This window comes from Cucurbita maxima, unplaced genomic scaffold (genome assembly GCF_002738345.1).
Source record: "Cucurbita maxima cultivar Rimu unplaced genomic scaffold, Cmax_1.0 Cma_Scf00037, whole genome shotgun sequence".
NCBI lineage: Eukaryota > Viridiplantae > Streptophyta > Magnoliopsida > Cucurbitales > Cucurbitaceae > Cucurbita > Cucurbita maxima.
Genome location: NW_019272053.1, coordinates 465,270 through 479,920, shown reverse-complemented (window position 1 = coordinate 479,920; position 14,651 = coordinate 465,270). Strand labels below are relative to the sequence as shown.

The following is a 14,651-nucleotide window of genomic DNA, read 5'->3' as shown; positions in this document are numbered from 1 at the left end:
AGTCGGACGATGGGTGTCACAAATTGATCATTAGAACACTGAAAGAGGATGAGCTGCCACTGGAAGGATATTGTTGTTGCCGTGAACGTCAACTTGAGCATAGCTATCAATTCTCTGATAATAGATAGAGGAAAAACGCTCAAAGAAGGCCTACATCCACTATAGAAAGCAACAAGAAAGCGTTCTTTCTCAAAGAAGTCATTGAAACAAAAAAAATAGGGAATACTTACAAACTTTTCTTTTCATTATAGGATCAAGTTCATGTCATGCCAACTCCGAACAACCTGAATCAACCCAAACCAAAATTTATGATTGAGTTGTGTTGGATTCAGTATTTAACACGTTTGTTCGGGTCGAAAAGAGTTTATAACCTAAAATTGGGTTGCGTCTAAAACATCTCAACATGACTCAACCCAATCCACGAACACCTCTAGAATACATTTTTTTTCCTTTATTTTATTCAACTCGATTACATATATCATAATGTGTCAAATCATTACCTTATGTCAACGTCAACTTAACATAATTCAATTGATTAAGGTACATACTCTCAGCCGAAAAGTCTGATATCTAAATTTCTCTACCTTCGTGTATTAATTGAATACAAAAAAAAAAAATTGTTACGTCAAGATTTAAGTAACATCGATAACATTACAACTAAATAAACACAACAACATAGTTAATTAATACGATGTTGGGAAGAGGCAAAAGGGATAAGGTGAGTGGTAGCTAGCTAGCTAAGGCTAGTAGGTGTCCTTAAAAGGAATAGCAACTTGTGGGGAACATTTTCACATTGTTTTGCTTTTTGCCCTTTGATTTGACCTCAATATATCTAATCCAAATGGGCCATTAACAATAGTTGGGAACATAAGCACATGCATTTCCCCTCATTATTCCATAAATCACTACCAAATCATCTCGTCAATGTTTGTGTATCTACCTTTAACCAATCAACACGATCTTTTTGAATTTTAAGAGGATTATATTTGTCTTAACTCGAAGTTATCTCTTACACACATATATATTGTCTGTTTCGACCTCGCGTAGTTGGTTGGATTCCACTTCCGTATCACTATCTTGTCGTGTTTGCACGTGAGAGTCACAACCTACTTTCTTCATAGTATGATTGTAACGAGAGCTGACACCATGTGATAAGGAATTGTTATATAAGGAAAATAAGATTTGGATTACCGATCAAATATCTCAAAGTGAGAGTATAAGTAATTATTCTAAACATATATAGTACAATCGCAATGAAACTTAGTCATTCAGTAAATAAAGCACAAATGTTCTTTTTATAGTCACAAAAGATGAAACGTCTGAAGAATGTATGCATGAATCGTTCCTTTTTCTGATATACAAAATATTATCGATTTTGGTTACACATTCACACGATCTTTGATGATAGGTAGGAGCATTCAATGGAGTAAGTGAGTTAGTCCTCACTTACCTGAGCGATCTCGAGTGCTAAATTTGTCTCGATTGTTTGTCTCTAGTACAAATGGACTAAGATGTGAATAGTAAATATTCCGCTAAAAGTTATTTGTTTTGAGTGAGACTTTTTGAAATAGAAACTAAGATAGGTCAAACTAGTCCACAACCAATATACAAATCCCTATGATGAAGAACATAGTCATGTGGGTCATTGCTCGTCTAGGTCTATAGCCGATATGAGACTAGAAGTACCCAAATAGATCGTAACCCAATTAAGTTAGCAAGTTCTCGTAACAAATTCAATAAACTCGATAGGATGCATCGTACAAAATATATCATCGAACTTTATAATCTTAGTTCAGTCTCGGTATCATATAACTCAACGCCCTCTCTTGTTCTTACAAATTTTCATCATATCCAAGTCCCCTCAAGATAATTGATCAATCAGCTAATTCCATTGAAAGATCATCCTGCCAAGTCCCCTCCAAGTGGTATCAAGAATTACGTATCTCCATGTCCAAAGCGGGATGATCTCCAAGTGAAGTTCATGAACCAATGCCATGAGCCCTGACCAATATGTTATTAACATAGCTAGTTATAACGTCGTTTCGTTATTGTTGGTCGGGTTCGTACCACTGCCATTAACACCAGAAGCTTGTTTGTTACCCTGCAGCAACAAGATAATTCAATATTTTCATGTGAGATCTTATATTGGTTAGAGAGGGAAATGAAGCATTCTTCATGAGAGTGTGGAAACCTCTCCCTAATAAACGCGTTTTAAAACCGTGAGACTGACGACGATATGTAATGGGCCAAAACGGACAATATGTACTAGTAGTGGGCTTAGGCTGTTACAAATGATATCAAAGTCAGCAGGCAATGTGCCAGTGAGGACGTTGGCCCCCAAAAGGGGTAAATTGTGAGATCCCACGTCAGTGGAAGAGAGAAACGAAACATTCCTTATAAGAGTGTGGAAAACTCTCCCTAACAAACATGTTTTAAAACCGTGAGACTGACGACGATATGTAACAGGTAAAAACGGACAATATCTGCTAGTAGTGAGCTTAAGCTGTTACAAATGGTATTAGAGCCAGACACCGGGCGATATGCCAGCAAGGACGTTGGCCCCCAAAAGGGGTGAATTGTGAGACCCCACGTTGGTTTGAGGGAGGAACGAAGCATTCCTTATAAGAGTGTGGAAACTATCTCTAACAAACGCGTTCTAAAACTGTGAAACTGATGACAATATGTAACAAGGCAAAACGAACAACATTTGCTAGTAGTGGGCTTAAACTGTTACAAATGGTATTAGAGTTAAACACTGGGTGGTGTGCCAACGAGAATGCTGGACCTTTAAGAGGGGTGGATTGTGAGATCCCACATCAGTGGAGAGGGGAATGAATCATTCCTTATAAGGGTGTGGAAACCTCTCCTTAGTAAACGCGTTTTAAAACCGTGAGACTGACAACGATATGTAACGGACCAAAATAGACAATATCTACTAGTAGGGGGCTTAGGCTGTTACAAATGGAATCAGAGTTAGACACTAAGCGATGTGTCAGTGAGAACATTGGTCTCCGAGAGGGGTGAATTGTGAGATCCCACATCAGTTGGAGAGTAGAACGAAACATTCCTTATAAGGGTGTGGAAAACTCTCCCTAAGAGGCGCGTTTTAAAACCGTAAGGCTGACGAGAATAACGTAATAGGCCAAAGCAGACAAAATCTTCTAGCAGTGGGCTTGGGCTGTTACAAATGGTATCAGAGCTAGACACTGGGCAATGTGGACCCTTTTTTTTTAACCATCTCATCATCTTCTTGCCAACACCGTCCATATCAACAATGATAAAAACCCTATCCTTTCTTTATAAGCAGTTTTGTTTTATTCTTTTTCTCCCATTTGAAGTTTGTATTTCCGAGCATTTGTCTCTTCTCATGTTAAAAATAAAAAGGATAAAAACTCTATCCTACCTTCACATAACATACCATAATATCACATGCTTTTAAAATTTAAATCTACACACCTGTCTAGGAGCTGTTATTAAAGGGTCGTTGCCACCATTTCGCACGGTCGGTGAATTCATCTTTGGAGGCGAATCTTTCGAGCTACAAGCTGCAGCTAAACTGAAACTCTCTACAGGAGCTACTGCCACACTGGAATTAGTCATAAAAGGTCCTCCATGAAACGGAGCAATCGGGCCACGTGGCATGGACACGGGGAGTCCTTGACCAGGAAATCCAAGGACATGAAAGTTAGAACCTGGCATTCCATGCATTATAGTTTGAGCTGGTATCGATGGGCTCGGGAAATGCGTTCCTTGCAAGTGTGGCATTTGAGCCATGGGATAGCCAGGAGAACCACCATTCATGTCAGGCATAGCTATCCCAAATCCCATTCCTATTCCTACGCCCATGGGTGAATAAATATGAGGTGCATTCATGGGTGGCATTCCTCCAGGGAACATCATGGGAGGCATGAACAAACCAGCTCCCATCGACATAATCTGCATAATATGTGAAAAACATGAACAGATTACTTGAATATTGTAAACAATGATCACTTCTGAATTGTGGGGGTGGAGAGATCAAATGTAACGGCCCAGGCTCATCGCTAGCAGATATTGTCCTCTTTGGGCTTTACTTGAAGGTTTTTAAAACGCGTCTGCTAGGGAGAGGTTTCCACGCCCTTATAAAGGTGTTTCATTCTCCTCCCCAACCAATGCGGAATCTCACAATCCACTCCCTTCGGGGCCCGGTGTCCTTACTGGCACATCGCCTCATGTCGCCCCTTTTCGAGACTTAGACTCCTTGTGGCACATCGCCCCGTGTCTGGCTCTGATACCATTTGTAACAGACAAAATTCACAACTAACAGATATTATCCGTTTTGGCCCGTTACGTATCTCTGTCAGCCTCATGGTTTTTTAAATGCGTCTTCTAGGGAGAGGTTTCCACACCCTTTATAAAGGGTGTTTCGTTTTTCTCCCCAACCAATGTGGGATCTCACAATCCACCCCCCCTCCGGGGCCCAGCGTCCTTACTGGCACATTGCCTCATGCCACCACCCTTCAGGGCTTAGCGTCCTCACTGGCACATCGTCCAGTGTCTAGCTCTGATACTATTTGTAACAGACAAAATCCACAGCTAACAGATATTGCCTGTTTTGACTCGTTACGTATCACTGTCAGTCTCATGGTTTTTAAAACGCGTCTGCTATGGAGAGGTATCCACACCCTTATAAAGAGTGTTTCGTTCTCCTCACCAACCAATGTGGGATCTCACAATCCACCCCTTTTTGAGGCCCAGCATCCTTGCTGGCACATCGCCTCATCCCACCCCCCTTCGAGGCTCAGCCTCCTCTCGCTGGCACATCACCCAGTGTCTGGCTCTGATACCATTTGTAACAGACAAAATCCACAGCTAACAGATATTATCCGTTTTGGCCCGTTACGTATCGCTGTCAGCCTCATGGTTTTTAAAACGCATCTGCTAGGGAAAGGTTTCTACACCCTTAAAGGGTGTTTCCTTCTCCTCCCCAACCAATGTGGGATCTCACATAAAAGAAATACATTTTTTTTGCCTTAGGGAAAAGAGCATCACCTGAACCTGAAGTTGAAGCGTTTTCAAGTACTCGATCCCTTCATCGAGCATGGAAGCTTTGTCAACCTAATAGTTCCATTACAGAATTCAGCTCAAGAATATAGCTAATAAAATTCAAGTCAGACTACTTTCAAGATGTTTAAAATATTCAATTGATCGAGCAATAAATGAACCCGAACAAGAGAGTATTAATAGCCGAACCTTATTACAATTCGGTATGAGTTCTTGCAACGCACGCATCTTCTCGTTGATCCTATCTCTACGTCGCTGTGGCATAAATTAAAGAATGAGTTCATTTAAAAGGCTCAATGTTGTATTTGAAGCAAAAAAAAAAAAAAAATGAAGTTTTCATAGTAACAAGACTCACTCTTTCTGATAAATTATGCACTTCTGCTGCCCTGCTTCGTTTCGAACCGTTTCCACGAGCAGGAGTCGCTCTCTTCATGTCATTGCTTTCTTCTTCTACATCCTGCTCTTGATGAATTCTTTTCATTTATCGATTCGAAAAGTGACCAAGATACAAAGAGCAAGACGAGTATACAATTTGGTACTCACATCACTGTGCCATTCGGAATCCTCGTTGTCGTGACATTTTCTCTTCCTAAGAACGGTCGTATCATCCAAAGCTCTTTTCATGCTAGTGCGTGAACAAACAGAAGCAGCTATTACAGATTCAACAACCTTCTCACTATCTGACAATCCTTTACTTGCACCTGCTTCAAGACACGGTTCAGGACGGTCATCGTTTTTGGCTGAATCTCCCAAACAAGCAACCTCTGGCTGTTCGACAACCTCCAGTGTCTCAGGAGCCTTGACATCTGATGGATTGCTATCATCTATGGAAGGCACTACTGCATTTTCACAGCATGATTTCGATTCATTTCTTATGCTACCACGAGTTTTAAAAAACGATGATTCATAAGGTTGAGTATTACCTGCTGAACAATTCTTATCCATGCTGCCTACACAGCGCATACTCGACAAACCGACAGCTTTAGTCACGTCACGGTTCTGATCATTGGATTTAAGAACAGCAGGTCGCAGAAAATGGGAAAAATTCATGATATTCGATGAATTATGCCTTGCTGTGCTTGAAGAACTGCGATGTGGAAGTGATATCTGGCTTTGCTGAGATGCTGATGAATGTAATTGATTCGTGCAACTTCTAGCTCGAGCACTCGATACATCCATTGAAGAAAGCTTGGAGATATTACCATCTTCAAGACGAGCACCGTGCAAATGATTGAGCTGCGCATCGCCATCGACCTGCTTACTGCTACTATTGCGTGAGAGGGGATCATTAACAGTGACCCCAGATAATTCAAGTAAGAATTCAGAAGAATGTTCATCAAGAGGATAATTAAGCCAAGGCACCATATCATCATCATCATCATCATCATGTCCCAATACATCTCTGATTACAGAATCAGTACCCTTGGGACTATGAAATGGTACACATGAGTTCTTCCTGGCTTTACTGGACTGTCCTTGCAGCAAAATTTGGCCATTCTCCCACACAAGTTCATAAACATCATTTTCAGGGCTTCATTAAAAAGCCACAAGGAACAAGAAGCTAAGATTTAGAACAAAACCCAGAAAGAATAAATGAATTTCACAAACAATAAGCAAAGAAACAACGATTGTTATGATCCATAAGTCAATTTTTTGCTTACTTTAGAGATGAATCTGCAGAAACCATGTTGTTCTTTCCTCTGGCCACACGATAAAGCTCAGATAGAGGCATGGATTTGCCTCGTTACAGGGATAAGCCACGTTTAGACACTAAAATAAGAAGAACCCAGATGAATTTAAAGGGGATTTGTCATGTTTAGAACATTAAAGTGGCTTAGAATGAAACCAATGTCCCTATCATAAACAGAGTTCTGGGGGAAATATATATTTTAACAACTCAAATGGGTAATATCTAATTGTTTAATGAATCTAAGAGACACCCAAGTCCAAAATCATGCTCGTTGTAGTAAAGAACTCAAGAAAAATAGGCAAAAACAACAGATCCCAGATGAATTTAAAGTGGATTTATCATGTTTAGAACATCAAAGTGGCTTAGAATGAAACCAATGTCCCTATCAGGGGAGTCGAACAGAGTTTTGGGGGAAAATATATTTTAACAACTCAAAAGGGTAATATCCAATTGTTTAATGAATCTAAGAGACTCCCAAATCCAAAATCATGCTCGATTCAAGAAAAAGAAGCAAAAGCAACAGATCCCAGATGAAATATTTCTTTAATTGTTAGATTCTGACGAACAAGAAAGAAAATGCAAAATGTGGATAAATCGAATGAAGATCCCAATGGAACGTGAAAGAGAGAGAAATGGACGGTGGCACCTTCTTAATCGTAGTCTCAAATTAGGTTGAAGTGGGTCCACCGTGAAAGCTCTGCATGAGATGAACTGGGTCAGTACCACCACCGTCATCGCCGCCGTGAGCCGGCGGCTAGAGTCCAGTCAGTGTGACATTCATCAATGATTAGAAGAAGGGTCTTGGTATTGTTCTTGTTCCTCCGGATTGCTCCCTGAGATTGAGGCAAAACCCGATTGTTTTGAATGAAATTGATACCCAAATTCAATATCAATGAAATAAAGTTGCCCCCCGTTTGATAGTCTTATCTGGGTGGCATCTTTTTTGGTCCGATTGTTGTTTGCATCTGATACCTAGCTCTTTGATTTGGGTGCAATGTGACACAATCACACTTTTCAAGGCAGCGGACTAGCGATCGTGCGACACTCACTTTCCAATGACAAGTGAGCTAAGCCAATTTGTTCTTGAGTCGCCTACGGCCAAGCGACGTATGATCAAGCCTCTAGCCTCGGTTTTAAAAGAAGGTTTTAGAAAACGAAGGTAAAGAGAGATTTTAGAAAGAGACGTTATATAAGCCAGCAAGAGAGAGATAACAACGGCTTACCATATATAACGTTGGGTAGGGAGAAGTTGACAACTAGTCATATCCCCTATAGTACATTCTGAGACATTTCATGTCTAGCAAGCCTAGACATGATAATTTTTAGGCGTCATACGCCCTAGAACTACAAAAGTAAAAACACAAGAATGAAAAGACATGACAAGGGTTTGGCTTGCCATGGGCATGCGGCCATGGGCAACACGCCCTGGACGAGCATGATCGTGACACAATACATGCATTGGGTGCTCTTCAATATCAATTTATATATCCCCTTCTTCTTCTTCCAACTCTCAAAATGTATACTCATTTTTCAATATATGTTCTTCGTTCTATGTATATTAATGTAAATCCTTCGTTCTTTTTTGGTTTTTGAAGATTTTTGTCCTTAGTTTGCATTTGGTTTCGAGTATGTGTATATGAATATTTCGCATCGAACATTATATTTGTGAGATCCAACATTGATTGGAGAGATGAATGAGGGTCAATGAAGATGCTGAGCCTGAAGGAGGGTAGGTTGTGAGATCCTACGTTGGTTGGAGAGGAAAACGAAGCCTTCTTTTTAATATAAGGGTGTGAAAACCTCTCACTAATAGACCCATTTTAAAAATCTTGAGAAAAATTCGGAAGGGAAAGTTCATAAAGTACAATAGGGTATCAGAGTTAAACACCGAGCGGTTGGAGAGGGTAAAGAATGGAAACCTCTCCCTAGCCGACGCAATTTCAAAACTTTAAGGGAAAGCCCAGAAGGGAAAGACCAAGGAAGAAAATATCTCTAATTGTGAGCTTGGACTCTTATCGGGTTCATTTAATAAATATTCATTTTTATAAGAAACTTCCTGTTATATAACAAACATGAGAAGGAGAAACGACTTATGGGTTAGATCAGAGGCATCTTCTCTCAACAAAAGTTACAAACAAGAGTCATCCGAAGATTCCGTAGAGAAGTTGGGTTGCTCGCCTTTGTTCGGCTTGGTTTCATTGTCACTCATGACTTGCATTGTGGTCGGCTTAAAAAATCGTATTCCTACCATTAAATAATATCGACTATCTAGTGCATCAAACTTCACCAGAAGCAAGCAATACGAGGGTCAATCCTATCTCTAAAGTTCGTAAACAGGACTCGTCTAACCCTCAACCCTATCTCTAAAAGGACTTATACACTCCACTCGTTGTTACAACATGAATACCTGCAATTACTCAACGTGTCACTAAGACAATCTATTAGTAGGTTCTGACGACAACTATTTATAAAATTTTATCAAATCGTGAGATCGAAATGGAACGAAGATAGACGAAATATATGTTTTTGTGTGAGACAGTAACGGGGGATTTGTCTTTATAGATGAAAGCTACGTAGGCTCGAGGTTTGAGGGTGTGGCGTGTGGGGATTCACACATTAAGAAACAAGTGGAAAATTGTGTATGGGGTGATGAAGTTCACGTGGGAAGGGTTTGTTGGTTTGGGGTATGTGTCTTTGTGTAGACTCGACACCTATGGACGACACATCGCATTCATTCATTTCTAGACATTGGGGGCCTCTCTCCTTTTTTGGCCTTATTTTTCTTTTGCCACTACCACACATCTTCCTTCCAATGAATTTAATAACCTGTCCTTTTACCTAGAACTATTTACCTTTTTACTTGGTCTAAAAACTACTTTTACGTTACTCTAGAACGAACGAACGAACGAACGAAGAATGTGGGATTTGACGTGGTTCGTTCAGAGCTTCATTTTTTTACGTGGTGGAGTATAATTCAGTTTCGAAAAACTGACTGCTTGAAAATCTATCTAATGACGCAACTTAGGGTTGGGTTTCTAGTTTCTAGTTGCTTCTTGTATCAGGTGCATCGAGTGTACCGAGTGCACCGAGTTAAATTAACCCACCACTCGATAAAATGTTATTGTTTTTATTATTTTTTCGAACTTGTTTATTTTCATCGTATTTTTTCTTAAATAGAAATTATTGTTATTGTTGTAGTAGAAGAGGAAACAAGATCGATTGCACTCACATACCAACGAACATAAATGAACAAAGAGATACAATGATTTACGTGGTTTAAAGAGAAGAAATTCTCCTCCATTCACGGGTGGTAGATAATTACTATAATCAAAGTGTTTACAAGTGTATCTGTCACTCTTATGCTACAAAGTCTCATTGTAATAGCCCAAGTCCACCATTAGCAGATATAGTCCAAAGCGGAGTCAGACATCAAGCAGTGTGTCAGCAGGGACGCTGGGTCCCTAAAGGGGGTGGATGTGAGATCCCACATCGGTTGAGGAGGGAACCAAAGCATATCTTATAAGGGTGTGGAAACCTCTCTCTAACAGATGGGTTTTAAAACTATGAGATTGACAGCGATACGTAACGAGTCAAAACGGACAATATTGTTAGCAGTAGGCTTGGATTATTACACTCACTTGATTGCTTTTCGTTACAGCGATCGAAGAATCTAATATTAACATTAGCAAAGCATTAACAAATGATGATTCGTATCCGAATAAAAACGAATATAATGACGAAATGAATTATTATCGAGCGACTTTTGAAGCACTTTAATAAATGAATGCACCTACATGAATTTAATTTTCTAACTAACAATAATAAAATATAGTATGATTCAAATTAATGTAATATGTTTGGATCCCATATAAAATTATAAATAATGGTGTAAGATGTCAATGGTATGGGGAAACATGTAAAGATAACATAAAGAAAGAACTCTCTCCCCCACCACTAAGATATGTTAGGTCATAATATGTATAGCTATTATTGGTGGGTTACAATAAGTCGTTGGTCGAAAGTTTGGACTAATTGGAGAACTCTCTTGTGCATGATAGTCAAGTAAAACAATAGTACATGAATGAACCGAACCCACATCGGAATGAGAAGAACCCTAAAAATAGAATAGAAACTCCATGGTTTCCCGAGAATTTTCCTAGGATGCATGCGAATGAGGATAAAACATGCTGGAAGGACTCGTGTTGGTCTGTGGAGATAGTCTTCACTAAGGTTATGTGTTCATTAACTCTATAATACTTTTAAATTCTATTTTTAGATCACCAACCAGACGCGTCTTGAGTTAGGAAAGTCATCGTCACCCGACATTATATAGAATATATATATATATATATGTAAATAAAGTATATAAAAATAAATATGAAGGTTATGAATAATATTTATATATAATGTGGGGTGTAATTTATATTCTATTATAGTTGTGCCCATAACCATTGAACCTAGCTTTCTCTATAAGTTCGAGAAATTTTTTCGACAAATAATTAAATAATATTATAATCGTTTCAAGGATATTTAATACTAAATTATACTTTACCATATATATCATATTTGATATTTTAATATTTATTATTATTTTCATATTCTTGTAATTTATTTGATTATAAATAGATAACTTTCCCATTTATTTATATCGATAGATTAAGTATACATTCTCAGAACAAAACCCCACACGTATGACCTATGCATATCTATGAATGTCAAACTCATTAAAATATTCATAGATTTTGTACTTGATTTTAAAATATTTATTAAGTTTTGAAATTTTCAATAATACTTGATGGACTCGATATTTCCTTGCGATATGACCACGTTACTTATTCATCGTGAAGGTCACTTAACATAAAACGACTCCAAATAGAGCACGTTTAACTATGAAGTTCTTATAATTAAGCCACCGAAAAGAAAGGTCCACCTAGTTCTTAACTATGAACTTCTGTAAGTTTGTTTTTAGTCATTTTATTCTCAGAATTGCTCTTATTTGGATACGGTCTCGATTTATTCATTTATCCCTCCTTTACTCGGGTGTAGATGCAATCTTCAACACATTAAAAAAATAATAATGTTGTCTCTAAAGTAACATTTAACCTTGGTAGATAATCTATTAATCAACGATAGACCGTTTTCGTGCATATATCAACAATAGATTTATGACTATTTTTCATTGAATGGGTAGGATTGAAAAATCTTGAAACATAAGAAAATGCGTTAAAACTTTTGAGAGAACACTAGAACCTAAAAAGAAACACCTTCCGTAGTAGTAGGGTTCTAAACCTAGACTCGCTCGTGTGAGGAAGAGCATGACTAACCCTATTTCATACCATCAAGAAAGAGATTGGGACTCTAAAAGCTCAAGGTCTCCTTTAGACTTGTGATGCCCTAGAGGCTCGAGCCCACTAATATATTTCATATAAAGTTAGGGATTTATCAATTACTAATAGTTCTAAAAATATCGAGAAATATTGGTAATCTCTACTATTCTAGTAAAAAAAAAAAAAAAAACCCTTCTTAAATATCTCGATTTTTTTAACCCTCTTAATAGGTCTTATCTCAAACGTTCATCTATCTATCCAAATCCCTCGATCTCCATTGATTCTAAAAAAAATATCTCCGACTACATCCTCCTCCTCCTCAAACCCGACCTTGCATGGAGAAGAGAACATCGTTTAGAGAAAGCCATTAACATAAGCCCTTTTGGACATGTTTCCTTCCTTGAATCCGATCAAATGTCTGGCTAGGGGTGTACATGGTCTGGGTTGGATTGGGTTGAGGGATTTTTTTGACACAACCCGAAAGTTCGGGTTGGTTGGATTGGTAACCCGACCCCTAGACTAATAATACGATAACTCCAATGATCTAATTGTTGAATCAGTTGATACTTATAATAATTTTTATAAGAAAAAAAATAAGTGTTTCTTAAAACATTGTTCTCTTCGTTCATGTATTGGATCTCATCAAAGGAAAATAACGCATTTAATAAATGATTGTTTTTACCAAAAATTCTTATAGAGTTTTGAAATGTAATCACTATAAGAGCTACTGGAAATAATGATCCACATAAAAGAGATGCATAACCCAATACCATCATACTTACGTGCATCATTAACCAATGAGATTGGAGAGCGGGAACTAATAGTGAACTCAAAAATTTTTACAACCCAACCCTCTATTTTCGGGTTTTATATATTTTTGTTTGGCTCTGGTCAACCCGAAGGTTTCGTCCCATGAACCCAAAACCGAACCGAATCAGTTCGGGTTCAGAAAAATAAACTCAACCCAACCCGAATTGTCAATCCAACCCAACCCAACCCTTATAGTTCAAGCTTTTGAAGAGCTCATGAAACTACTAATAAACTTAACGTTTATCTCCATGGTAACGTTTAAAATGAATTTTTTTAAAATGATTTTTGTATATAGTAAACATGACATGCATGTAGTGGTAGTCTCGTTTTTTTAAAAAACGAAGTAGGGTCGTTACACTTCCTCTCTCACTCGGCCAACTTCCTCTCTTTCCATAACTCCCTTTCTCCATCCCAACCCGAAACTTATAATTTTAATTAGAGTCGTTACATTATCGACGTTTTACCTAAAATTAGAACGTTGAAATTTATATCAACATCGACATTTCGAAACCTTATACTCGTCTCATAAACATCACAAGTTGATACCCATATTATCATCACTCTTGTGGTCTCTCTCAAGGTGACATGAGCAATGTCTAGTGTCCACCCAATATAAGTCATTTGGATGTTGATTGTCACTTATTTGACTCGACTTCACCATAAATGATGGCCCCTCTAAGTTCTAAAATTTCTAAGTCTGTCCATTTTTTGCTTATAGATTCCTTTGACAAAGAATGGATTACCTTTCATTCTTCCTTCTATTGCCATATCCATTATCATGTACCTATAAGTTTTTCTTTTTCTTGGTCTTAGTTGAGCATCATCAAACTTGGTTTCAAAGGTGACCCTATAACGTTCAGTTTTAACATCAAACAAGATCATTCTAACACGTGGAGAGGAAGATGGTGTAATGCCTCATGCCCATAATTCATATTAGGAAAATCTGGATACGACATTTGATGGCCTCTATGAAATCTCACATAGGTTGAAGAGGGGAACAAAACATTCCTTGTTATAAGGGTGTGGAAACATCTTCCTAACAAATGCGTTTTAAGAACCTTGAGGGGAAGCCCGAAAGGGAAAACCCAAAGAGGACAATATCTACTAATAATGAGTTTAGGCTGTTACAAATGGTATTAGAGTTAGACACTGGATGGTGCGTGACACTTGTCCAAGTAGAGTTAGACCCTCTCCATAGTAGATGTGTTTTAAAAACCTTACGGGAAGCCTGAAATGGAAAGCCTAAAGAGGACAATATTTGCTAGTTGTGGGCTTGGGCTGTTATAAATAGTATTAGAGCCAGACATTGGACGATATGTCAATGAGGACGTTGGGCCCCCAAGAGAAGGTGGATTGTGAGATCCCACATCGGTTGGAGAGGGGAACAAAGCATTTCTTATTATAAGGGTGTGGAAAACTCTCCCTAACAGACATATTTTGAGGGGAAGCTCGAAAGGGAAAGCCCAAAATAGGACAATATCGGCTAGCGGTGGGCTTGGGGGCTATTGCCGCCTATGCATCCCCTACAATGTGGTCAGATTACATATTTGTTTTAAAGTTTGTTTTAAAGTTCTTCTAAGAGTAACACGTATCCTTTCACTGTACTTTGTCCTCGCTCACATAATTCTTAGAAAATTTTCTAAGAGCCTAACATAGAATTGTACCAAGCTAAACATGCAAGTTCCAGTAACTTAACCATCAAAGGAAGTTACACATTGTTGGTATTTGTAATAACTTCAATTCTTTTCAACTTTATCAACTATATCACTTCAGAATCTTAC

The 14,651-nt window shown here is 38.4% G+C and overlaps 1 protein-coding gene across 3 annotated transcripts; it reads right to left on the bottom strand.

The window, feature by feature from the left end:
* Window positions 1-1,570: 1,570 nt before the first annotated feature.
* Window positions 1,571-7,720, bottom strand: LOC111468592 (transcription factor PIF3-like). Of its 3 annotated transcripts, XM_023113851.1 has the most exons (9): window positions 7,380-7,720; window positions 6,705-6,813; window positions 5,967-6,574; window positions 5,587-5,882; window positions 5,399-5,500; window positions 5,233-5,298; window positions 5,032-5,097; window positions 3,457-3,936; window positions 1,571-2,101 (listed from the first exon to the last, which is right to left on the bottom strand). In XM_023113851.1, exons 2-9 carry the CDS (start codon window positions 6,773-6,775, stop codon window positions 2,030-2,032), a joined length of 1,761 nt encoding a protein of 586 aa, XP_022969619.1. In that variant the 5' UTR covers window positions 6,776-6,813; window positions 7,380-7,720; the 3' UTR covers window positions 1,571-2,029. The 3 variants fall into 3 exon arrangements, with proteins under 3 accessions (XP_022969619.1, XP_022969617.1, XP_022969618.1); XM_023113849.1 differs by having other exon boundaries at window positions 5,587-6,574; XM_023113850.1 differs by having other exon boundaries at window positions 5,587-6,574; window positions 6,705-7,720.
* Window positions 7,721-14,651: the final 6,931 nt, after the last annotated feature.